General features: G+C 40.9%; 1 protein-coding gene across 1 annotated transcript; it reads left to right on the plus strand.

Annotated features, from left to right (window-relative positions):
• The first annotated feature begins 3,394 nt into the window (after window positions 1-3,394).
• CRYM (crystallin mu) lies at window positions 3,395-25,585 on the plus strand. The gene is made up of 8 exons (XM_052635872.1): window positions 3,395-3,613; window positions 4,107-4,260; window positions 6,188-6,250; window positions 11,675-11,776; window positions 19,011-19,194; window positions 22,561-22,682; window positions 23,375-23,459; window positions 25,261-25,585. The coding sequence occupies exons 1-8, from the start codon at window positions 3,444-3,446 to the stop codon at window positions 25,323-25,325; spliced, it is 945 nt and encodes a 314-aa protein (XP_052491832.1). The 5' UTR covers window positions 3,395-3,443; the 3' UTR covers window positions 25,326-25,585.
• Window positions 25,586-26,596: the final 1,011 nt, after the last annotated feature.

Consider the following 26,596-nt stretch of genomic DNA (forward strand, 5'->3'; position numbering starts at 1 on the left):
GGAGTCACAAAGAGTCGGACACGACTGAGTAACTGAACTGAACTGAACTGATTGTCTTTTGAATAATCATGCATTTGTGCTTAGTCGCTCAGTCATGTCCAACTCTTTATGACCCCATCGCCTGCCGGGCTCCTCTGTTCTTGGGGATTCTCCAGGCAAGAATACTGGATTGCCATGCCCTTCTCCAGAGGATCTTCCCAACCCAGGGACCAAACCCAGGTTTCCTTCATTGCAGGCAGATTCTTTACCGGCTGAGCCACCAGGGAAGCCCAACCATGCTTTTATTTTTAGCATCAGTAGAAACAAAGTTAGCCTGCTATTGTAGTTTAATATACTATTTCAATAATTTTGAATTTGCATTAGAAACTTTTTAAAATTATGCATTTATTTTGATGCAAATTCAAAATTATTGAAATAGTATATTAAACTACAATAGCATGTAAATTTTGTTTCTACTGATGCTAAAAAGAGTAGTAAAAGTCTTAACACAATATATTTAAAGTAAATAATAAAAGAGCTCTCAGAAGCTATTAGAGCATCCACAGAACCTGGCAGTTGGATTCCTAGCATGTATGATCACCTAAGAACTCTATTCTATCTGCCCAGGTTGTACAAATGCTGATCCTAACGAGATACTGCATATTGCATAACATTAGTTTTGAAAAGGCTTTGGATTTTTGGGGACCAGTTAGTTGCCTGAGACTCCAGTCCCAACAGAACTAATTCAGTCAAGACCAATTTTCCCAGTGCTACTTTACTGAGGACCTGGGTGATGTTACACAAAGCTGAATAAGGAACATGATTTGAGGTAATTTACAGACTAGTTCTGTTCCTACAAGATTTGCTAGAAACAAATACAAAAACATTCAACTTGACCAGGGTTCAACTTTTATTCATTTTTTAAGTTTTTTTTTTTTTTTTTTACTGTGGACAGTTTTTAAAGTTTTTATTGAATTTGTTACAATATTGCTCCTGTTTTCTGTTTTGGATTTTGGCCACGAGGCATGTGGGATCTTAGTTCCCTGACCAGGGATTGAACTGGCACCCCCTGCATTGAAGGGTGAAGTCTTACCCATTGAACCGCCAGGGAAGTCCCATGGCTCAACTTTTAAATTCACAACAGTGGAGGGGAAAAAAGGCATCTGGCTCTCCTACTTCATTTCTCTTTTAGTTGGTATTCAGTTTTGCTTTTTCTCCCTCAGAATAATGAGTCAAACTGCTGTTTTCTTTATACCTCTGTCATTTTCTAAATCCAATAAATGTTATATCATCATAATTATAACAACACAAATAATGAACATAAACACTTCTGTCATCCCAGCAGCCCTGAGCATGCACTTCTAGAGATGGTGAACTGAAGAGACAGAATTGTAATTAAAATAAGCTTTTCCCAACCACAACCTCATCTTTTTTTTTTTTAAACGATAATAGAGGTTTTCATGTATTATGTGGCTACTCTGTACCAAGCACTGTGCTAAGTACATTAAGTGTGTGTGCATGCACACTCAGTGTTGTCTGACTCTTTGCAACCCCATAGACTGCAGCCTACCAGGCTCCTCTGTCCATGGGATTTTCCAGGAGAGACTACTGGAATAGTTTACCATTTCCTACTCCAAGGGATCTTACCCACTCAGGGATAGAACCCATGTCTCTTGTGTCTCCTATGTTAGCAGGCAGACTCTTTACCACTGTGCAACCTGGGAAGCCCTAAGTATATTACATACGATTTATTATTTCATTGATACAATATTATGGAACGGAGACTTACCCAGTGGCTCAGCAGTAAAGAATCCACCTGCAATGCAGGAGACGTGGGTTCAATTCCTGGGTTGGGAAGATCCCCTCAAGAAGGACATGACAATTCACTCTAGTAATCTTGCCTGGAAAATCTCATGGACAGAGGAGCATGATGGTCTACAGTCCTTGCTGTTGTTGTTTAGTCATTCAGGCACATCCAACTCTTTTGCAACCCCATGGACTATGTAGCCCACTAGGCTCCTCCATCCATGGGATTTTTCAGGCAATAATACTGAAGTGGGTTGCCATTTCCTTCTCCAGGGGATCTTCTCAACCGATGGAGTCTCTGAAGAATTGGACATGACTGATGGACATGAGTTTGAGTGAACTCCAGGAGTTGGTGATGGACAGGGATTCATGGGGTTGCAAAGAGTTGACACGACTGAGCGACTGAACTGAACTGACTGACTAAACAATAACAAGTCTGTGCCAAGCATTGTGCTAAGCACATTTTATATGATTTATTACTTCACTGATACATATTTTGACACTTACTACACCGTCTTTCATTATGATGTGACCATTTCCTAAGAAATGCCCTAGGTAGCTCCCAGGGAAAATATCAAGGGAGCACAACTTAAGCACAGAAGTCTCCTTACCCATATCCCAAGCTACACTCCTGCTCATTTGTTTCATCCTTTGATGGGTTATAAGACCCATCTTTCTAAATATTTAATCTCTTTAACCATGTAATTCCCTTCCAAAGAATCACCCTCCTTAGCCTCTTGACTTCAAGAAGCATCCCAGTCTTATGCCTGGTGCTCCTAGATAAAACTAGTTGCTGGTTCCAGTCTTACAAGATACTGTTCTCAAGGAGACAACATTCCTTCCACTCCTGGGTTTCACCTGGCTCGAAATGCCCTCTCCCAACCTCTCTGTTAATGTAGCCTAATGGTTAAGAGTAGAGTTTTGGAGTCTCACTTCAAAGGCAGATCCCAACTCCTCTGCTGATATGACATCTGATGCATTAAGCAATTTGTAACTAAGGTCATTATATCTTGTCCTGGGAACTTTCCCCTTTTCTAAAGGTGAATTAATTAGTTGAATTGGTTAACCCCAAGAGAAAACTGTGCAACAGGCAGGCAACTGGGGGTGGGGATGGAAATGGGGGTGGGAAGGAGTTTGGGATAAGGGACTCCAGATGGAGACAGAATTGAAAGGAAAATGGTTTTTAATAACCTTCTATCGCTTTACATCCAAGACCTCCTAAGATGTAGGCAATAATTTAAGAAATAAGGGAGCCTGTCACTGTTTACCCTCGTCTCCTCTGTCCCCTCTTTCTCTGGCAGCAGGGCCTAGACAGCAAATAGTGGAATTGGTGGAGACAAAAGTGGGGCGCCAACCTAACACGTTTTGCAAGGAATGTGACCACAGCTAACTACAGGAGAGAAAGTGGACCCAAGGATACCAACTCCCAGCCCGCCGGCTGCCTCAACTCCAACCTAGGGGAAACCGCGACTGGAGCGGACCCAATTCTCCCAATCCTGCAGATGGGGGTGGGAGGAAAACGGCTTTGCTCCGCCCTCCGAGCTGGGCGGTGACCTGGAGGCGGCAGCGCTCCCTGCTTTCCCCGGCTCTCATTTAGGGCACAGCACTGGAAACGCGGATCGCCGTGAGCGCTCTGAGGTTAGAAGTCCGGCGGCGACATGAGCTCGAGGCCGGTGTTCCTGAGCGCGGCTGATGTAGAGGACCACCTCCGCAGCTGCAGCCTGCTCATCCCGCCTCTGGAGACCGCTCTGGCCAACTTCTCCAGCGGCCCCGACGGAGGAGTCATGCAGCCTGTGCGCACCGTGGTGCCAGTCGCCAAGCACAGGGGGTAAGTGAGGAAGGCCGGGTCCGGGGCTGGAGAAACTGAAAAGGAGGAAGGGGAGGGGTGAGAAGGGAAGCAGCAGGAGAAAAGAAAGGAGGGCTTCCGTAATCCCTACTAATAACACCTTTCACCTAGTTTGTGCAACCCACTGTGGGCGCTTTAAAGCCGTTATCTGGTTTCATTCAACACACTCCATATGTATGTGGCTATTGATGCAGCTATTTGCTGATGGGAAAACCAAAGACTCAAGAGGTGAAGCGAATGACCCAAGGTTATGGCAGCTAGTAAGTGGCAGAACTTGGGGTGGTTTTTCTCATCCAGAGGCAGACTCGAAGGTACTCTGCACACTGCTAAAGGCAACGGCAGAGGGATGGGGACAAAGGAGGAAGAAGGCCAGTAGGGCATTGAGTGAGGAAAGAGAAAAAAGGGACATAGGGGCTTGACAGGATGTCTCCGCATTGGCGGGAAGGGGTTGAAGTTGCTCCCTCTCTTCTTCTAGGTTCCTGGGGGTCATGCCCGCCTACAGTGCAGCGGAGGACGCCCTGACCACCAAGCTGGTCACCTTCTATGAGGGCCACAGCACCACCCCCACTGTCCCCTCCCATCAGGCTACCGTGCTACTCTTCCAGCCGAGCAATGGCTCCCTTCTGGCGGTGAGCAACTCTCTGCCCAGGGGTTTAGCGGGGGCCCCTGTGCACAAAGCTAGGCTCAGAATTTAGGCAAGGGGGAGTATTGAATGTGACCACATATGCCCCTCTCTGAATGACTGGATGCCAGTGACTGTGTAGGTTACCTGTGACTGTGTATCTGTTTCTAGGACTGCCTGAGGATGTAACCCAGCATCAGAGACCACTGCTGCTTCCAGTGTGTGAACTTGTGGAAGTAATGATCTTGTCATTCTTGTAGTGATCTTGTCCTGTACCAGTTACTACAAATATACAGCTTGCACAAATCCAGTAGCTAAGGAAACTTTTAACATGAATCTGTAACAGGTAGTTACATGAGTTACAGATTAGGGGCACTCTCTAATACGTGGGAGTATTTTCTAAGGGGTACATGGTGACCTGTTTTAACATTTAATGATAATATAAAAAAAATAATAGTCATCTGTATTTGTGAATTACTTTGTGTATGTCAGACACTGCTCTAAATACTTCATATGTATTAATGCTTTTAATTCTTAAAACCACTCTGTGAGGTAATTGTATTACCCCATTTTGTAGATGAGAAAATTGAGTCATAGAGCAACTCTGCCAAACATTGCCAAGTTTACATAGCTAACAGGGGCATGGATGGACTTCATACCTACTCTGGGTAAGCCCAGGGCCTATACTGTCTTAGCATAGTAGACTGTGCTCCTCTGCCTTTCTAACTGCCACTTACTGGGCACTTATTATGTGCCAGGCAAGAGAAATTGATCTCATTCAATTCTGACAACTTTCCTCTAAAATTTTCTCAGAACTTCAGGCTCCTCAAGGAAGCTGGCTATGTATTACTCCTCTGAAAAGAGTCTTTAGTTCTTGACAATTTCTGCTCACCCAATGGAAATGACATCCATACTACTTACCAAGAGTGCTTACCGAGGAAATTGGTACCACCTCAGGCTTTGGAACTAAATAACAAGGCCTGAAATTCTTCCTGAATCTGACTGATAGCCAAGCAGTTCACTTCCTTGTCCATAAAATAAGAGTACTGATACTATTTGATGAGGACCAATTGAGATGAATAATATAAACAGAGGACAGCAGAGCAAAGGATGGTGGTGATTACTAGCCAGGTGTAATTCAGAACCACCTGGGGAGATTTTAAAAACAATGTCATCTGGGTCCTAACCCTAGTGATCCAGATTCAGTTTGCCAAAGGATATATCTGAGCATCTGTATCTTCACAAACCTACTCACGTGTGCAGGAGGAGTTGAGTGCCACCGAGGCAGAATTTCAGGGCCCTTGCACAGATGTCAGGTGACTTACTTTGAGAATCCTGGGGCAAATATAGCAAATGGGCATTTCTTGAGGGCTGGCCATATGTTAAATGTCTTCATTTTTGCTAATGCTTTTAAATCTCACAAAAACCCTCTGAATGGTTGTCATTATCTTTGTTTTTACAGGTAGGAAAAGCATAGTGCTTATAGATTAAGATATTTGTTCAAAGTTACATTTCGTATAAGTGGAGGAATTGGTTCCAGGCAAAACACTCTCCTTGCAGACTATTATGATGCTTTCTGGCGCTTCCCAGGTACTGGTGGTTAATGATCCACCTGCCAATGCGAGAGACACAAGAGATGCAAGAGACACAGGTTCGATTCCTGGATCAGGAAGATTCCCCAGAGTAGGAAATGGCAACCCACTCCAGCCAATATTCTTGCCTGGAGAATTCCATAGACAGAGGAGTCTAGTGGGCTACAGTCCATGGGGTCGCAAGGAGTCAGACACGACTGAACCCTCCCCGCCCCCCGCCACCACACACACACACATACACACACACAACGCTTTCTAGGGCTAACTCTTTTAGAGCATCTTCTCTCTGCTTAAGCGATGAATCCAGATGCCCCTTCCTCACTGTCTCTTCTTTCCTCCAAGGTCATGGATGGAAATGTCATAACTGCAAAGAGAACAGCTGCAGTGTCTGCCATTGCCACCAAGGTAAGATTAGTGCAAGCTGGTGGGTGGAATTGAGTATCTCAAATTTGAAGGTCTAAGTAGAGGTGAGGAACATTTTTATTTTCTATGGGCATAGATGAAACATCATATGCCAAATATAGGATGTCAGGTGAGCACAGTGATTCACGAAATGATTGGCTACCACAATGAGCCCAAGATTCTAGATACCTTACATGTGCTCTTTCTGATCATCACACCAGCCTTGATGATTATCTCCTTTTGCCAAGTATAGGAAATATGACTCACAGAGGTTTTGCAAGTTGATCAGGATCACACAGCTAATAAATGGCAGAGCAGGAATTTAAAACTTGACCTTTTGACTCCCAGACTGCTTTCTTGCCCCTGATCCACACTGTTCCTGGCAAATCAGTGTGGTTGCCCCATAAGCCAGAGTCAGGACTGCACAAAAAGCAGAGGGGACAACATATCTGAGCCAGACAAATGTATTCATTCAGATCCTATCATGTATCAGGCACTGTTCTAAATGTCAGAGATGTGGTAGTGAACATAACAGAGGGTGACATACACAGAGCTGGTGAGACAATAAATAAAATAAAAAGTGAAATTCGTAGTATGATTTGCTTAGAAAAAAAAATTAACCAACAACAAACCCTTTTGGAGTTTAATAATAGGCTAGGGTTTGCTCCTAAACCACCACCCACACCACCAATTACAAGGATGAAAATAAAGCAGAATCGAGGATATTGGGAAGCAGTGGCATTTAAAATTATCAAGGACAGACCTCACTGAGGTGACATTTGAGTAAAGACAAAAAAAAAATGAGTGACTGAAACAGGAGGAGGCTAGGAGCCCTTGAGGCCGAAGGAATAGCAAGTGATACAGGTGATAATATTTCTAAGCAGTGCAAGGGCATCCTACAAGAAGAACAGTATTTTTAGAGGTTAGGGTGAAAAAGAAGAGGTATGGATAGGAACAGTTAGAGTCTGGAATCTTTCACATTAAAGATCTGGGAGTGCTGACTTATGAGGCCTAAGCAGAAAGGAAACGTGGGGTCCAGTGGAAGGTTGGAGCAGCAAAGACCAGATGTTCAGATTGTGAGTGTTTTAAGGTCTTCTAAACACACGATGATAAGGGAAGAATGTGGGGATAAATCTGGTAATTATGTAGCAAGGGATTATACTACAGTACGTACCTTGAGGAACTGGGGTTTTTTTTGTTGTTTGTTTAATTATATCCAGACCCAACTCAGATTAAAGTAATCAAGGGACTCTGAGGTATGTTCCCTGGTAACTTAGAGGGACTCTAACAATATTGCCCTACATTTGAAAAGGTCTTTGATTTTTTTCCAAAATAATTTTCAACCCACTGTCTCAACTTATTTTTCAGTTTGTGTGAGGAAGGCAGAGCAAGAATTACTGGCCTCATTTTGTGCAGAAAGAAAATGGAGACTAAGATTTCCTGAAGTCAGACAGTACAGGTAGCTGTAGGTCTTCCTGTACCAGGTCAATAGTTTCCAGCCCAGGCTATGCAGCAGCAGCCTCTAGGAAAAAAAAAAAATTTTTTTTTAAATTCAGGTTCCCAAAACCAGTGAATTGAAATCGCTGAAGGTAAGACCAAAGAATCTAGGTGTTTTGGTTTTTTATGGTTTCTAGTTAATTCTGATGATCAACCTGTTTAATTCTTCTAGACCCAGCTCTCAGTTACACTGTGCTTTTTGAATGGATAAAAATATGCACTCCAAGAAATGTTAAGAATCATTGAGTTGATGCTCCAGAGTTTAGGCTTAAACTGCACCACTTTTTCCCTAAGGACTCGGTTGGGCTATTTCAATAAGGAGCAAATATTTATTTTACTTTTTGTCCTATAGGAGTAGAATGTTTTCTTTTCCATCACTTCTATTTTATTTAGGGCTTTTGGGAGAAGGACAAGTATTAGGAAGTTCTTGGGTTTGATGGACACTGTAACTTTGCATCTGGGTTGCACATACCCTGAGTTGGGGACTCTAGCATGCTTGACGATATGTATCAGGGTTTATTCTTGACGTGCAATTATTCAACAAATACCTAAGTGCCCACCAGGCACCAGGTCCTGTTCTCAGCATGGGACATAGAACCTGCAATCACGGAGCAGAGTGCATTTGGGGAGACAGATATTAATCTAAAGATCGCACCAGTTAATGGGAAAACTACAATCCTGACAGATACATTGAGTGAAAGGGGAGCAAAACAAAAAGTGGAGGGTGGGGAGTGTCTTGCTCCAGGCTGTGGGATTTACCAAGGCTTATGGGCTTCCCTTGTGGCTCAGCTGGTGAAGAATCCGCCTGTAATGCAGGAGACTTGGGTTCGATCTCTGGATTGGGAAGATTCCCTGAAGAAAGGGATGGTTACCCACTCCAGTATTCTTGCCTGGAGAATTCCATAGACTATATGGTCCATGAGGTCACAGAGTCAGACATGACTGAGAGACTTTCACTTCTTTTGTGAGGGTTAGCTGAGCTTCAGTTCAGTTCAGTTCAGTTCAGTTCAGTTGCTCAGTCATGTCCGACTCTTTGCAACCCCATGGACTGCAGCACACCAGGCTTCCCTGTCCATCACCAACTTCCGGAGCTTACTCAAACTCATGTCCATTGAGTCGGTGATGCCATCCAACCATCTCATCCTCTGTTGTCCCTTTCTCCTCCTTCTTCTCCTGTCTTCAATCTTTCCCAGCATCAGTGTCTTTTCAAATGAGTCAGTTCTTCACATTAGGTGGCCAAAGTATTGGAACTTCAGCTTCAACATCAGTCCTTCCAATGAGTATTCAGGACTGATTTCCTTTATGATGGACTGGTTCGATCTCCTTGCAGTACAAGGGACTCTCAAGAGTCTTCTCCAAAACCACAGTTCAAAAGCATCAATTCTTCGGCACTCAACTTTCTTTATAGTCCAACTCTCACATCCATACGTGACCACTGGAAAAACCATAGCCTTAACTAGATAGACCTTTGCTGGCAAAGTAATGTCTCTGCTTTTTAATATACTGTCTAGGTTGGTCATAGCTTTTCTTTCAAAGAGCAAGTGTCTTTTAATTTCATGGCTGCAGTCACCATCTGCAGTGATTTTGGTACCCAAGAAAATAAAGTCTGTCCCTGTTTCCATTGTTTCCCCATCTATTTGCCATGAAGTGATGGGACCGGATACCATGATCTTAGTTTTCTGAATGTTGAGTTTTAAGCCAACTTTTTCACTCCTCTTTCACTTTCATCAAGAGGCTCTTTAGTTCTTTGCTTTCTGTCATAAGGGTGGTGTCATCTGCATATCTGAGGTTATTGATGTTTCTCCCGGGAATCTTGATTCCAGCTTGTGCTTCATCCAGCCCAGCATTTCATGTGATGTACTCTACATATAAGTTAAATAAACAGGGTGACAATACACAGCCTTGACGTACTCCTTTTTCAATTTGGAACTGAGGTCCAAAATAGCTGAGCTTGCATTAGAATAATAATAGGACTTACTGTGAGGAGCAGAAGTGAAAGTACTCCAGGCAGAGGAAAAAACCTGTGGAGAGTGAAGCCCTGTGGTTGATAGAGGCATGTGTGCTTGGGGAGCAGCAAGGAGGCTTCTTGCCTGAAAGACCAGAGGTGCAGAGAGTGTGTCTAGAGGGGAAGCTGAGCTGACCAGAGTGCCAGACCACACGAGGCCTTAGTGAATGCAAATGAAACATAGTCTTTCAAACTCTTTAAGAAACCTAGCAGATTCATATATATGTTTTTAATTATCTGCATGCTCTAGGAAAAGAATGAAGTGGCACCAATGCTATTATGATTTAATAAATATCATAAATGTTATATCATTTAGGAAAAGAGATGTCAGTTATAACATTATTATCAGGGCAGCAATGTGTCAAGCAAGACAAGCAAGCAGAATTACAGATTTACTCTCAGAGGTTAAAGGTTACTTTTACAGGAAACTGCAACAATTTCTGAAGCCCACATGTACTTCCAAGAATAGATTTATATTAACTGAGAACTGAAAAAAATTATTTAGTTAAAGAAAAATTACCTAATTCTCTTTACTGAGTGGGAACATAAGTTATTGTCATTTTGAAATCTTTTCAAATCAAGTTTCTTTGAGCTATAGTTGATAGCCGAAAATGGTATCTCTCCTGTGCAGATGCAGGAGAGAGAATCTCTAATCACCTGCTAATATTTGAGACTCCTTTTTGCTAGTGATTAATGATTAAAAACACTTTTGTTTTTAAGGTTGCACTCCAGAATCTCAATAATGGTAATTATTGATACAGAGCAGATCAAGATAAACTTTTATTAAATGAAATAGAGAAAAGACAGAAGATGGTCTTATTTAACATGGATGATTTGAGGAGCAAGTGATGTCCTTTCTCAATGCCAGTAGTTCTTAAGTGGAAACAGTTAAGACCAACTATTGCCAGAGACCAACTGCCCCAGAGACAATTAGCAGTGTTTGAAGACATTTTTGGTTGTCACAACTGAGGGCATAGGGGGTGCTAATGGACAGAGGCCAGGGATGCTGCCAAGCATCCTGCAGTGCATAGCACAGCCCTCCCCCCTGCCAACTACCCAAACCCTGCCAGCAAAGAATTATCCAGCCCAAATATCAGTAGTGCTGAGGTCAAGAAACTCTGCTCTATTTCTTATAGGTAATAGTAGATACATGCCAATTCTGTGCAAATAAGACTGTCTCTGTTTTAATGGAACTTACACACCAGTACAAGAAAATAAATTTGTAAACAAACAAGTGTTATGAAGTGGTAAATTCTATCAGAGAGGTCAGAAAGACTTTACTGGAGAGTTGATCATACAACCTCACCCCCAAATAAAGATACACATATACCCTAAGGAGGTCCCACAAATGCCATCTCTACATTCCTCTTTAAAGGAAGACAGAGGCTGAGACAGGATCAACAGAGAGTAGGCACAGCAAATATAGCTTGAGAACCTAGGTTCACAAGGATTCATGGATTCCAAAAGCAACTCACAGCTCTGAGAAGTAGGTTGGTTTATCATGTCCCTGAGATGGGGTAGCACAGGAGAAAGCATGTGGGCATTGGAGAATGAAAGATGAGGTTTTGGAGCCCTACTGTACCATTTAATAATTACAGGGCTCTGAGCAAGTTACATAACTTCTTTGGACCTCAATTTCTTCATCTGTAAGAAGAGGATAACTGTGGGAGCCATCTAGTTCATGGAGTCAATTGTCTGGACTAAAAGAGATCATGAAGGTTAAGCATTGGTATATATTAGGTACCCAGTGAAGGCTTTTCTCTCCCTCCCGCACCATACAGAGTGGAAATGAAAATACAAAATGATACCTCCTTGATTGCCTGAGAGGTTTTGAATGAAGGTCCCCTGATTCTCAAACTCTACTTGATCCTCTCCTGACTTCAAGAGTCTCTCTTGATCTTTTCTATCTCCTTTCTGTCAAATAGTTTTTGAAACCACCCAACAGTGAAGTGTTGTGTATCCTTGGAGCTGGGGTCCAGGCTTACAGCCATTATGAGGTCTTCACAGAACAGTTCTTCTTTAAGGAGGTAAGTCCAGGGAGGAAGGTGGGGGGTGTGGGGAGGAAGCAGCAGTGACATTTCTCTGTACTCCTTTGTTAAAATATAAGTTATGCTGAAATTGTCAGGTTGGGAGTACAACCATCTAGACCATTGTTTTAATGACTTGTGTGAAAGTCCTATTGGAGATGAAGAGTTGGGGGGAAGGCCTGAGTCACTTCTTCCAGTTTCTCAGTTTGTAGAGTACACCTAGGTACACAGAGCCTACTCAGTTACTTAAAGGATTGTATTATATCCATTGCATACATGCAGTTTTTCTTTTGGCCCCTTTCTGTTGCTTCTCTTAGCAGAATCTGGGGTCCTTAAGTATTCAAGGGTTAGGAATCCAGGAACTGACAATGAGGTCTGGAGAGCAGGAGGCCACAGCGTGCCCCTTCAAAGCCAAGACATCAGTCCACCCTTCCCCATTCTGCCTGGCTCACGTTTCCTGTTATTTTTGATACACTTGATACTGCTTATATTTGATTTTTTTTTTTCTATGTGTGTGAGAGGGGTGGGGCAGATTTAAGGTGTGATTTTTTATGATAGAACTAATACCTCTGCTTTGAGAAATGACAATATAAGGAAGAAAAAAAAAAGAAAAATTCCCTTTTATCTATGTTCAAAGACAAGTAGTTAACATTTCTAGTCTTCTCTCATCTGCTTTTCATAACATAGTTTTATGATTTTTTATGCTTTTTACCAAGGTATAATTGACATACAATATCATATTAGTTTCAGGTGTACATAAGAGTGATTGGATATTTATAGGCATTTCAAAATGGTCACCATGATAAATCTGGTTACCCTTTGTCACCATACAAAGTTATAGCCTTATTGACTGTATTCTCTATGCTGCTCATTGTATCCCCATGACTTAATTATTTTATAACTAGAAGTGTGTACTTCTTAATCCCCTTCATCTATTTCACTCATCCCCAGCTTCTCCTTCACCCTTCCGGCAATTACCACAAGTAGTTTTTTTCATTTGTTCTCTGTATGTATATATCAGTTTCTCAATTCTTTTGTTCGTTCATTCATTTGAGGTTTTTTTTTTTTTTTGATTCCACATGTAAATGAGATCATATACTATTTCCCTTTCTCTGTCTGACTTATTTTGCATAGCATAAAAACCCTCAAGATCCACACATTTTTGTCTCAGCTAACAAGATTTCATTATTTTTATGGATGAACAATATTTCATTTTGTGTGTGTGTGTACACACATGATAATTGCTTTATCCATTTATTAATTGATGGACACAGGTTGTTTCCATATTCTGATTATTGTAAATAATGCTGCAGTGAATATGGGGGTACCTACCGCTTTTTGTCTTACTGTTTTGTTTTCTTCAGATAAATACCCAGAACTGGAATTACTGGATCATATGGTAGTTTTTTGTTCTCTATTTTTTATTTAAATTAAAAAAAATGTTTATAATCTCATGTTGGCTTCTGCCATACAACAATGTAAATTATACATACATCCCCTCTCTCCCTAGCCTCCCTCCCCTACCCCCAACCCATCCCTCCAGGTCATCACAGAGAGCCGGACTGGCCTCCCTGTGCTACACAGCAACCTCTCACCAGCTACTCTTCTTACACCTGATACTGTATGTATGTTGATGCTACTTTCTCAACTCATGCCACTCTCTCCCTCCCACACTGTGTCCACAAGTCCATGCTGTACATCTGTATCTCCATTCCTTCCCTGAAAATAGTTTCATTAGCATCATTTTTCTAGATTCCATATATATGTGTTAACATACTATATTTGTTTTTCTCTTTCTGACGTGCTTCACTCTCTATAATAGGATTTAGGTTCATCCACCTCACTAGAACTGACCTGATTCAAATTTGTTCATTTTTATGGCTGAGTAATATTCCACTGTATATCTGTACCACATCTTCTTTATCCATTCACCAATTGATGAACATCTAGGTTGCTTCCAGGTCCTGGGTATTGTAAACAGTGCTGCTGTGAACACTGGGCTACATATGTCTTTTCGATTATTTTTTTTCTCAGGGTATATGCCCAGTAGTGAGGTAGCTGGATCATATGGTAGTTTTATCCCTAGATTTTAAAGGCCTCTCCATAATGGCTGTATCCATTTACATTCCTACCAACAGTGTAGGAGGGTTCCCTTTTCTCCACATCCTCTCCAGCATTTATTATTTGTAGATTTTTTGATGGTGGCCATTGTGACTGGTGTGAGGTGATACCTAATTGTAGTTTTGATTTGCATTTCTCTCAAAGTTAGTGATGTTGAAGAAGTGTCTTTAGCTCTTCTGTCCACTTTTTGATTGGGCTGTTTGTTTTCCTAATATTGAGCTGTATGAGCTGCTTATTGGAGTATAGTTGATTCACAATGTTGTGTTAGTTTTAAGTATACAGAAACATGATTTATATATATATATTCTTTTTCAGATTCTTTTCACATATAAATTATTACAGAATATTGAGTAGAGTTTCCCATGTAATACAATTGGTCATTGTTGATTATCTGCTTTATATATAGTAGTGTGTATATGCTAATCCCAGCCTCCAAATTTATCCCTCACCTTCAGCCTTTCTCCTATGGTAACTATAAATTTGTTTTTGAAGTCTTTGAGTCTGAAATAAGCTCATTTGTATCATATTTTTAGATTCCACATGTAAGTGATATCATATGATATTTGTCTTTCTCTGATTTACTTCACTTAGTATGGTAATCTATAGGCCATCCATGTTGCTGCAGATGGCATTGTTTCACTCTTTTTATGGCTGAGTAATATTCCATTGTATGTATGTAGCACATCTTCTATATTCATTCATCTGTCTATAGACATTTAGGTTGCTTCCATGTCTTGACTATTATAAATAGTGCTATAGTGAACATTGGGGTGTATGTATCTTTTCAATTTATGGTTTTCTCTGGATATATGCCCAGGAGTGGGATTCCTGGATCATATGGTAGCTCTATTTTTACTTTTTTTAAGGAACTTCCTTACTGTTTTCTATAGTGACTTCGCCAGTTTACATTCCCACTGTGTGGGAGGATTCTATTTTCTGCACATACTCCTCCAGCATTTGTTGTTTGTGGACTTTTTGATTATGGCCATTCTGACTAGTGTGAAGTGATACCTCATTGCAGTTTTGATTTGCATGTCTCTAACAATGAGTGATGGTGAACATCTTTTCATATGCCTTTTGGCCATTTGTATGTCTTCTTTGAAGAAATATCTATTTAGACCTTCTGCCCATTTTTTAATAGGGTTCCCTTTAAATTGAGCTGCATGAGCTGTTTGAATATTTTGGAGATTAATCCCTTGTTGGTCACTTCATTTGGAAATGTTTTCACCCATTCTGTGGGTTATCTTTTCATTTTGTTATGATTTGTTTTGCCGTGCTAAAGCTTTTAAGTTTAATTAGGTCATATTTGTTTATTTTTGTTTTCAATTCCATTACTCTAGGAAGTAGACCCAAAAAGTTATTGTTGTGATTTATGTCAAAGAGTGTCCTGCCAATGTTTTTCTCTAAGAGTTTTATAGTGTCTAAGCTTACATTTAGGTTTTAATTAACTTTTAGTTTATTTTTGTGTGTGATGTTAGAAAAATGTTCTAATTTAATTTTTTCAATGTAGCTGTCCAGTTTTCCCAGCACCACTTATTGAAAACACTGTCTTTTCTCCATTGCATCATCTTACCTACTGCACTAGAGAGCAATTATAGATGGATATGTTTATCTCTGGGCTGTCTATCTTGTTCCATTGATCTATATGTCTGTTTTTAAGCCAGTACCATTACTGTTTTGATTACTGTAGTTCTGTAGTATAGTCAAAAGTCAGTGACCCTAACTCCTTGAGCACCATTTTTCTTTCTCAGGATTGCTTTGGATATTCAGGGTCTTTGGTGTTTCTATACAAATTTTTAAATTTTCTGTTCTAGTTCTATGAAAAATGCCATGAGTAATTTGTAAATTACCTTGGGTAGTGTAGTTATTTTAATAATATTGATTCTTCTAATCTAAGAACATGGTATATCTTTCCATCTGTTTGTGTCATCTTTGATTTATTTCATCAGAATCTTATAATTTTTGGAGTACAGGTCTTTGCCTCTTATGGTAGGTTTATTCCTACATATTTTATTCCCTTTGATGTGAGGGTGAATGGGATTGTTGCCTTAATTTCTCTTTCTGATCTTTTGTTGTTAGCCCATAGAAATGTAATAGATTCCTGTGTGTTAATTTTGTATCCTGCAATTTACTGAATTCATTGATGAGCTCTAATAGTTTTCTTGTAGCATCTTTAGGATTTTCTGTATCATCTGCAAACAGTGACAGTTTTATACCTTCTTTTCCATTTTGGATTCCTTTTACTTCTTTTTCTTCTCTGATTGCCATGGCTAGGACTTCCAAAACTATGTTGAATAAAAGTAGTGAGAGTAAACATCCTTGTCTTCTTGATCTTAGAAGATTTTGCTTTCAGCTTTTCAACACTTATCTGTGGGTTTGTCATATATGTCCTTTATTAGGTTGAGGTATGCTCTTTCTATGCTCACTTTTGGAGAGTTTTTATCATAAATGGGTATTGAATTTTGTCAAAAGCTTTTCCTGCATCTACTAAGATGATCATATGGTTTTCACTCTTCAGTTTGTTAATGAGGTGTATCACACTGATTTGCAAATATTGAAAACTTCTTGCATCTCAGGGATCAGTCCTGCTCAATCATGGTGTATGGTCTTTTAATATATTATTGGGTTCAGTTTGCTAGTAGTTTGTTGAGTACTTTTGCATGTATGGTCTTCAGTAATATTGGCCTATAATTTCTTATTTTGTGGCATCTTTGTCTGGTTTTGGAATCAGGTGATGACAGCCTCATAGAATGAGTTTGGGAGTGTTCCTTCCTCTGCAATTTTTGAAATAGTTTCAGAGGGATCATGTTAGCTTTTCTCTAAATGTTTGATGAAATTCACTCATGAAGTTGTCTGGTTATGGACTTTTATCGTGGGAGTTTTTTACTCGTGTTTTTGATTTCAGTGCTTGCGATTGATCTGTTCATATTTTCTGCTTCTTTGATTCAGTTTTGGGAGATTTGTCGTCTTCTCATAGGTTCTTCATTTTATTGACATGTAGTTGCTTGTAATAGTCTCATGATCCTTTGTATTTTTGCGGTGTCAGTTGTGACTTCTCTTTTTTCATTTCTAATTTTATTACTTTGAGTCTTCTTTGTTTTTTTCTTAATGAGTCTGGCTAAAGGTTTCACAATTTTGTTTATCTTTCCAAAAAAGCCAGCTTTTAGTTTCATTGATATTTCCTGTTGTTTTCTTTGTCTCTATTTAATTTATTTCTGTTCTGATCTTTACAACTTATTTCCTCCTACTAACTTTGGGTTTTGTTTGTTCCTCTTTCTCTAGTTGCTTTAGGTATAAGCTTAGGTTATTTATTTGATATTTTTCTTGTTTTCTGAGGTAAACTTGTATTGCTATAAATTTCTGTCTTAGAATTGCTTTTGCTGAATCCCAGAGGGTTTGGATCATCATGTTTTCATTTTTTTATTTATCTCTAGGTATTTTTTTCCTTCCCCTTTGATTTCTTCAGTGATCCATTGGTTCTTTAGTAACATATTGTTTAGCCATCACATGTTTGTGTTTTTTGCAATTTTTTCCTTGTAGTTGATTTCTAATTTAATAGCAATGTGAATGGTGGACTTAATAGTTTCTTTGGAAAAATATATATTGAGGACCTCTGCCCATTTTTAAATAAGATTTTTTTAATATATATTAAGTTTTATAAGTTCTTTGTATTTTTTGAATATTAACTTCTTATAACATAGTTTTAATCATTAATCTTTTAATCATAGTTTTAATAGTTTTCACTGAATGTTGTAACATCAGTTTTCCAGATTACCTGATATTTGTATAGTATTTCATAGTTTTCTATCAAGAATGGTAGTGTGGTTAACCATTTTCTTATAACTGGGCTTATTATACTGTTTTCACCTTAATTAATGAACTTATTCACATATAACATTTATTTCTATACTTATTATATTTCCGTATGAGGGCTTCTTTAGGCCTTATTTTCAGTTGAAGGTTGACAACTGCTACCGCAGACATTAAACTATATTAAACAAGCTAGCAAGTCCCCACTTCCTGGTGATGCCAGTGACCACCCTCTCCCTGCAAGCACTTCCCAGGAATCTAATTGTAGCTACTATTCTTGACCTCTGCTCTGCCACACCATTCACTTCTGTAAGTAAGTGTTAGTTGCTCAGTCATGCCCAACTCTTTGTGACCCCATGGACTCTAGCCCACAAGGCTCCTCTGTCCATGAAATTCTCCAGACAAGAATACTAGAGAGGGTAGTCATTCCCTTCTCCAGGGGATCTCCCAGACCCGGGGATCAAACCTGGGTCTCCTGCATTGCAGGCAGATTCTTTACCATTTGAGCCACCAGGTAAGTCCCAATTTACTCCTGAAATCCTACCAATTTTTAATTCCTTCCATATCCTTCAGAGATCAAACTGTTCCATGCACAGCACTGCACATCCTGTTTGTTAATCTCACACCTGTTATGACTCCCCTGAGGCTGCTGCTTCTGCTACTAAGTCGCTTCAGTCGTGTCCAACTCTGTGCGACCCCATAGATGACAGCCCACCAGCCTCCCCTATCCCTGGGATTCTCCAGGCAAGAACACAGGGGTGGGTTGCCATTTCCTTCTCCAATGCATGAAAGTGAAAAGTGAAAGTGAAGTCGCTCAGTTGTGTCCAACTCTTGGCGACCCCATGGACTGCAGTCTACCAGGCTCCCCCAAACATAAACTGTGAGTTTGATGCTGACCTTGTCAGTTATGATTTGCATTTACATACATGTAAACTCAGGCTGAATGAGGTTAAATAGCTTCAGAAACAGTAAGTGACAGAGCAAAGTTTGATTCTAAACCTGTCTAGCTCCAGAATTTGGTCTGCTAATCACTAAGCTATATAATAGCTGTTACACTGCTGAGGCTGTGTGTCTCAAGCTAGAATTGAAAAACCTCCCCCCTTCCTGACATGGAAATGGAGTAGAGAAGGGTCATTTTCAAATCTGGCCTAGACAAATGTTCATTCACCATAAGGAATGATTTAAATAACTGCAGCCTTAACTCTAGAGTAGTTCAACTTCACTATGTAACTCCCAGGTTTGATGAAATGTAAACAGCCAAATAATCACAGCACCAATGTCCCTTTTATTCCCCTGAATGAAGGTGAGAATATGGAACCGCACCAAAGAAAACGCAGAGAAGTTTGTGAACACAGTGCCAGGAGAAGTGCGGATCTGCTCATCGGTCCAGGAGGCTGTGACAGGGGCAGATGTGATCATCACAGTCACCATGGCAACAGAGCCCATTTTGTTTGGTGAATGGGTGAAGCCTGGGGCTCACATCAATGGTAAGCAGAGTGGCTCCATGAACACTGGGTGGCCAGACTCTCCCTAGACTGGACCAAGGGGCTGCCTCTGCAGAGTTGTTTTACTCATGCAGAATGCCTGAGCTTTTTAATGGCTTCAGAAACATTTGAACCTTAAAGAAACAGTATGCACTCCAAAATATGAAACAAAAATCACAAACTCAAAACTAATACATTTAATTAAAATTTTATAAAGTATAATATGCAAATGATCAATTATAACTCAGTTCTTAAATGTCATGAAATTTAATTACAAAGGCAAATGACTCACTTGTTCTTACCAACACTTAGAATTAATTTTTTAAATTATAGCACAAAATACATTTTATGTGACTAAATGCATTTATGTGAATGCTTTTTCATATGTGAGGTAAGATAATTGGGACTTTAAACATAAGAGTTCCTTGGGCTCCTAAAGATCCTTAGATGACCCTGGGGGTTATAGAAAGATCTGGTCTATATTAAATACTTACTATAGCAGGTGCTGTTCTACATTCTTTGTTATGTACTATATCACTGAATCTTGAAAACAACCTTATTAAGTAGGAACTATTGTTATCATGACCCCTGTATGGCAGGTAAACCAAGGCATGGAAAGATTAAGTAACTTGCCCAAAGTCAAAGGTTTTTAGAGACAAAGCTGGGACTTGAACTGAGGCAATATACCCTCAAAGCCTAAGATCTTAAATGATTCCCTATGTTATCTTTTAGTAAGAAAACTGGTCTGGTTAGCAAGCAATTGAAGGCTAGAGAATTTAAACATGGTACCAGTGCCCCATGTTTTAGTGACAGGCACATAATGTGAACTCTAAGATCTCTGCACACATGTGCAAGGGCCAAGTATCATGATTATTTGTTCTTTCACAAATGTGTATTGAATCCCTACCATGGTTCAGGCACTGTTTTACCTGCTGGGGAAGCCAAAGTAAACCAGCCATCAAGGTCACTGCTTTCCTGCTGTTTACATTCTAGAGAAGGGAGGTAGGCAATAAACAAATAGATGAGCTAGACAGTTCCAGCTAAAGGTTAAGTCCTATGAAGGAAACAGAACATGTATGATTGAGGAATGGGCCATAGAAAATTGAAGGTTTCAGCCTGTATGGGACCCATATTATGAATGTGAATCCAGGGGATAGGTCTTATTGTTCATAAAGCCAGACTTGAACAGTAAGACCATTTCTAGAAGGACTTGCAACTTCAAGAGAAGTAACTTCTGGGTAAAATGGACAAGAGCTGAATCTTCAAAAAGACAGAGTTGATTTTTTTTTTCCAGCTTAAAGTAGAACATATTTGCTGTCTTAGTTTCTGTGGTTAGGAGTCTAGACATGGGTTAGCTAAGTCCTCTGCTCATGCAGGATGAAAGCAAGGTGTTTTCCAGGCTGCAGTCTCATCTAGAGCTTGGAGCCTTCTTCCCAGCTCACATGGTTATGGCAGTTCTTTGTGTTGTAGGACAAGGATGCAAGTTACCTTGGGGCTGCTCTCAGCTCCAGTAGGCTGTCCACATTTCTTTTCATGTGGACGCTCTACCTTCAAAGATAGCAACAGAGAATCTCCCTCATGTTGTATACCTCTCACACTTCGAATGTCTCTTTAGGAAGAGCTAACTTGATTTTGAGTTGAGGAGTCTGGTATCTTTCCCTGGTCTAAAGACAAAATTGGTTTGTGTGTTTAGAGGCAGTAAATATACTAAAGAAAAGTATATTACAAGTGCAATTGATAGGGAAACACCAACAACGGATTCTACTTACTTTACAACTTGGCTGAGAGTTAGGCCCAATTCCATCCTTCCCTGCATGCCCCTCATTCTTTCTCGGCATCCCACCAGCCAGTGTCTGACCCTCACCCAATGTAACCCCACTGAAGGAAGGCCAAAGCCCAGCCTGAGTCAGGCCCCTCCCCTTTGCTTTCTGGACCACCTCCATTGGCTTGAGTGGCCTTATGCAACCCTTTGAGAATTCACCATGCTCCAAATTAGGGGGAACAAGTGCAATCAGAAGAGGTGGCTTGAGAGGCTAGGGTTTTTCCCACCAGCTTATGATTTATTTACAAGCTTCATTAGTTGGTGCTTCTGTTCGATAGAACTCCTCACACAAACAACCTTCAAGATGGACATTTCGCATCAGTGCCTTTGACAATTAGAGTGTGGGAGAACAACAGGAGAGGAAAAAAGTAGAGAAAACTGATTGGCAGTGAGGGAAGGCTTACAAATGCTGCCTTATATTTGTATAAAGCTTTATAGCCATTTCCAAAGACTGGCCGCCATGGGCTGGATCCAGCCAGCAGATGTGTTTTGTTTAGGCCATAGAGTGTTAAGTGTTCTGAAAACCAAGAAATAACACATGCAAATAGATTTCCTGCTTCTCTTTTTGCAAAAGGAGCAGGAGGCTGGGGGGAAGGCTATCTAAGAGTGGCCCTGCATTCTTACTTGGCAACGGTTCTTCTTGAGCAGAATAGTTAGTGTCCCCTTTAGAAGGGCCTGCTTTCTTCTCTGTACTGAGTTCTCCACCATTTCTAATCCAGTTCTGCTGACCAGTGCTGCTCATTTTCATTTCCTTCCTGGCCCTGCAAGCATTTGATTCAGTCTCAGTATTATCCTATGTCCCAATGCCAGGAGGCATGATTCCTTGGATTCATCATTATGGTTCTGGGCTCTGCAGAGGATGTGAAACCTTGGTGCTGGGGTGCAACCAGTTTCCTGTTGACTGGGGCTTCTCTGTGACCCTGAAACTGGGCTTTTTTTTTCCCTCATGAGGTGAGAGAAGTGGTTGGGAATGAGGAATGGGAATGATTGAAGAGCAAGAAGACAGACAGAAGATAGAGGAGTGCGGGGTATTAATAAGTTCCAAGTGATGTCTCTGTTATAGGGTTTGTGTAAAGAAGTTGCTGCTCCTGATAAGCAGAAGAAGCTGAAAGGCATGTGTTCCTTTAGAGCCATAGATCCACTTATTGGATTTATAACCTTGGCACATACCTCTTCTTTGAGCCTCAGTTTGTGTACCTTTTAAATGGGAATCAGAAATGAATGTGCTTGTGAGGACTTGAAATAGTATGTGTGAAACATCCCAGTGATAGTAGGCACACAGTACATGAATGCTAAATTGCCTCAAAATATTTTTTTTATTAATGAGAATGGACATGAAATGGAAAGGAAAAAATGCCAAGTGTCATTCTTCTTAGTGAACTCAGTCTTGTTGTTTGGGAGGGAGTTGGCCTGGGGAAATAAGGCATTCCACAGTCGTTCCCTCGTGTCCTCTGTAACTTCCTTTTCCCCACCCCTTTCATTCTTTGGAGCCTGTAGTATCCCCTGTGACTACTTCAAGGCTCAGGGTCTGTTTTGCTGTCATTTAGCCATCGGCGCCAGCAGACCTGACTGGAGAGAGCTGGATGACGAGCTCATGAAACAGGCTGTGCTGTATGTGGATTCCCAGGAGGCTGCCCTGAAAGAGTCTGGAGATGTCCTCTTGTCAGGGGTGAGCCGTCTTTCTGTTGCTGATATCTGACTGTCCTTACCTGGATCCCAGGGTTTCATTAATACCCCCTTCTGTCTGGCCTGCTCCAGATCTCCGTAACTCCCACCTCTTTGTGGGGTGACAACTGTCAAGCATCTTTCCATCCTTTCTAATTCCCTTCCAGAATAATGTGGCCATTACGTGGTGACATGTGTTTTCCTGTTCCCTTTGCCTTAAGAGATCAGCTTGATGGCCTTTTCCATTGGATTGGGCTGTCCTGTAAAGCAGTAGGGTTGGAAGATAGGAGCCCCTGGAAACTTTCCCAGTATGGCCAACAAATCAGGACTAGTGTTGACTGCTTTCTGACCTTTTTTCATAACCAGGGCATAGCAGTAAGAAGGGGGCTGCCAAAATGAGTGTTCAGATAAGAACAGGCCTATTTCTTCACTGATACAGTGTCCTGGCAGGACATTCCCCTGGCTGAAGATCTGTATTTCTGCAATCATGGTATCACAAAAGCAGATGTGCCCACATCTCATCCCCAAAAAAAAGATTTAAGGGAGAGGCATCCTCCCTGACACCATTCAGTTTACAGAAGGTCGTTTTATCAAGTTATCCCTTTTCCAGGTCAGGGACATCCTGTCCTGGCTTCAGAAGCTGGTCCTGAGCCATATTAGCTCCATGACCTGGGTCAGTGTGTGTTCATTTGACAGGCCGAGATCTTCGCTGAGCTGGGAGAAGTGGTGAAGGGAGTGAAACCAGCCCACTGTGAGAAAACTACCGTGTTCAAGTCTCTGGGTAAGAGTCATTGCTCCCAGGGCACAAACATAACCAGAACACAAGGTAGGTTTACCCATTGGTGGGAAGAAGAATGAGTCAGCAGGCTCCATAACTGAATCATTGTGCAGTCTAGGTCAATTATTTACGTCTTGGCATAGTGGTAAAGCCTGTGAACTCTGGAACTGGGCAGTCCTGGGTTGGATTCCCCTCTATGCTATTCCTTAGACATGCATCCTTGGGCAAGTGATCTCACCTCTTTGAGTCACAGTTTTCTCACCACCTGTTACCTAGAGTTTTTGTGAGAATTAAGTGAGATGTGTGTATAAAATGATTTGCCCATAACAAGCATCAGCATTAAACATTTAGACTTTGATCTAAATGAAACTCAGGAAGATATCCTTCAAATGTGGAGGGGCAGGAGAAAAAGGTGTTTAAAAACAGGGAGCTTAAGAGAAATAACAGGGAGACCCAACCTGAGGGCAACCCAGACAGGAAGTACAGCCTGACCTTTTTTCCCCCTCCTTCCCTAACCTTCTGCTTGCTGATTTAAGAAGGTCTTTGATAGGGAGCACCATTACCACTTTGAGTTAGCACAGGCAGAAGCCCATCAAAGAAGGGGCTCCCTTCTTTGGCTGGTTTGCCTCTCAGCCCAGCTCTCCCATTTTAAGGAAATGGGCACATATGGTAACAGAGCTAACATTCAGCTCCTACATCTAAAATATTGAAGTACTCTCAAAATCGTTGGTAAATAGTTGCTGCCTGAGGCCCTCAACCTTGCCAGACCTCACATATGTTTTAATGATCAAGCACCCAAAGTGTTAACGCTTGGCAGAGTATTAAGAGTACTCTGCCCACCCAGCACCCATGCCAGTCAAAGTGTATCTATGCCTTACCATCTGTTAAATATATTTTTAATTTTTCATGCATAGAAAGACAGGCAAACACAGTATAAGCTTTATCTAGAGCCTGGTTCAGAGACATCACACTGATCTAGTTGAGTCTGAAAGAGTTTCATGGTTCCTTAGCAGATCAGAGGTCAGCTGGCTCCCTTCAGGAGACACAGCACTGGAAACCTGATCTACACTCCTGAGCGATTTTTACTTTCTCACTTTTGGGGGTTGGTTTACTGGCACATCCCTTCATCTAGCAGATACATCTTAAATACCTACTATGTATCAAGCTCCATACTATGTACAGTGATAGTTACAAAAATAAAAGCCAGCCCCTGGCCTTTAAGAACATATTCCCATTCAAGGTTAAGGATATTTGCCCAAAACTATAAGATAAAAGGGGAATTGCTGAAGGACTTAGGGTTTGGACTAGATCAAAGGTCCAACAAACTACAGAGCATGGGCCAAACCCAACCTACGATCTGTTTTCATACAGCCCACAGTGAAATGGTTTCTACACTTTAAATGATTGGGGGGAAAAGGAATATTTTATGACACATAAAAATTATAAGAAATTCAAACTAAAGTGTCCATAAAGAAAGTTTTCTTGGAGCATCGTCAGACTCATCTGTTTACCTGATGTCTAAAGCCGCACTTGTACTACAGCAGAGGTGAGTAACTGCAAGTAATTGGCATGCAAAGCCTTAAATATTTATTATCTGGCTGTTTACAGAAAGTTTTCTTACCGCCTGAACTTTGGTGAGCCTTGTTTTACCCTTCACAGACTCTTCAAGCCTGAACTCACCTCTGGGTGCTTAGTCCTGTTACCCTGATGGACACTGTATTAGGGAACTGCTGGTTCTGGGACCTGCGCTGTTTGGGGAAAAGTTGTTCTGACAAAAGTTGAACCAAATTTCTGTCCATTCCAGGAATGGCGGTGGAAGACATGGTTGCAGCCAAACTGGTATATGATTCCTGGTCATCCGGTAAATAAAACAAAGGAACTTTGTGTCGAGTGGATGCTACAGCTCAAAGGGTGTTAACACTAGTTGTCCCACAATCTTTTCATAATCTCTAGATTAAAATAAGGGTTCTAGCCCAGTGATCTGTAGTTTTATGCATACTGTGTCTTATCTTAAATAATGAGATCCTCTTTTGTGTTTGTAGTTAGAAAACAAAACTAAGTGGTCATTCTGTGCCATGCCAGATTATACTAGCGTTCCCTTTGCCCTGTATTTCACTACCTTTTGTAATTCCCTGAAATAAAGCTTTTTCCAATTCTGCGGTTTTTGTTTTGGTAACTTCTATCCTTCACAGCAAGGAAAGTGAGGGGATCAAGTGCTCGTGTTCACTCCCTGAAGGCTCTCCAATGGCTGTAGTTATTTTTTTTCTATTTTATTAATTGAGATACAATTTACATACCATAAGTCCACATTTTGAAGTGGTGGATATAATTCAGTGTTATTAGTATATTCACAGCGTCATGCAACCATCACCACTGTCTAACTTCAGAACATTTTCATCACTCCAAAAAGAAACCCAGTACCCATTAGCAGTCGCTTCCCATTCATCTCAGCTTCCAGCAATCTACTAATCTACTTTCTGTTTTTATGGATTTGCCTTTTCTGAACTTTTGTATACATGGAATCATATATCATGTAGTCTTTTGCTTCTGACTTCTTCTTATTGAAATTTCAAGTAACACAGAGCTTTCTCTATTGCTCAGAACTCATTTGGTCACAATCAATAGAGAACACAACCCAAACTACCTTAAATTGAATGAATGAGTGAGGGATAGAATTTATTGGCTCTTGTAATTAAGAAGTATATAGGTAACTGGAATCCAAGGGTTCCAGTTGTTATCAGGATCAGGACCCAGTCTTGCTCTTCTGTTCCTTGGCTCTATTTTCTTCAGTGTTGGCTCCATCATCAAGTAAGCTCTCCCCGATAGTGGCAGGATAGGTACCAACAGCTCTTGAATCATAGCCTGTCCTCTTCAGCAATCCTAGCAGAAATAGACATTCTCTTCCTTAACAGTTGAAAGTCTCAGAATGGAGACACACTGGACCGTCTAGGGCCTATGCCTATATACATAACATAGTGGCTAAAGGAAATGAAATACTCTGGCCAGGTCAGATCCAGGTGACTATCATCACCTGGGGAATCTGTTTCCCCTATTATCCAGGCCTGGGTCACATGCCCCCACCTTGAATTCAGCAGTACAATCAGCCCATCAGACCACATAAGCTAACAAAACGAAAGGAG

This window comes from Budorcas taxicolor, chromosome 2, assembly GCF_023091745.1.
Source record: "Budorcas taxicolor isolate Tak-1 chromosome 2, Takin1.1, whole genome shotgun sequence".
NCBI classification, from domain to species: Eukaryota; Metazoa; Chordata; class Mammalia; order Artiodactyla; family Bovidae; genus Budorcas; species Budorcas taxicolor.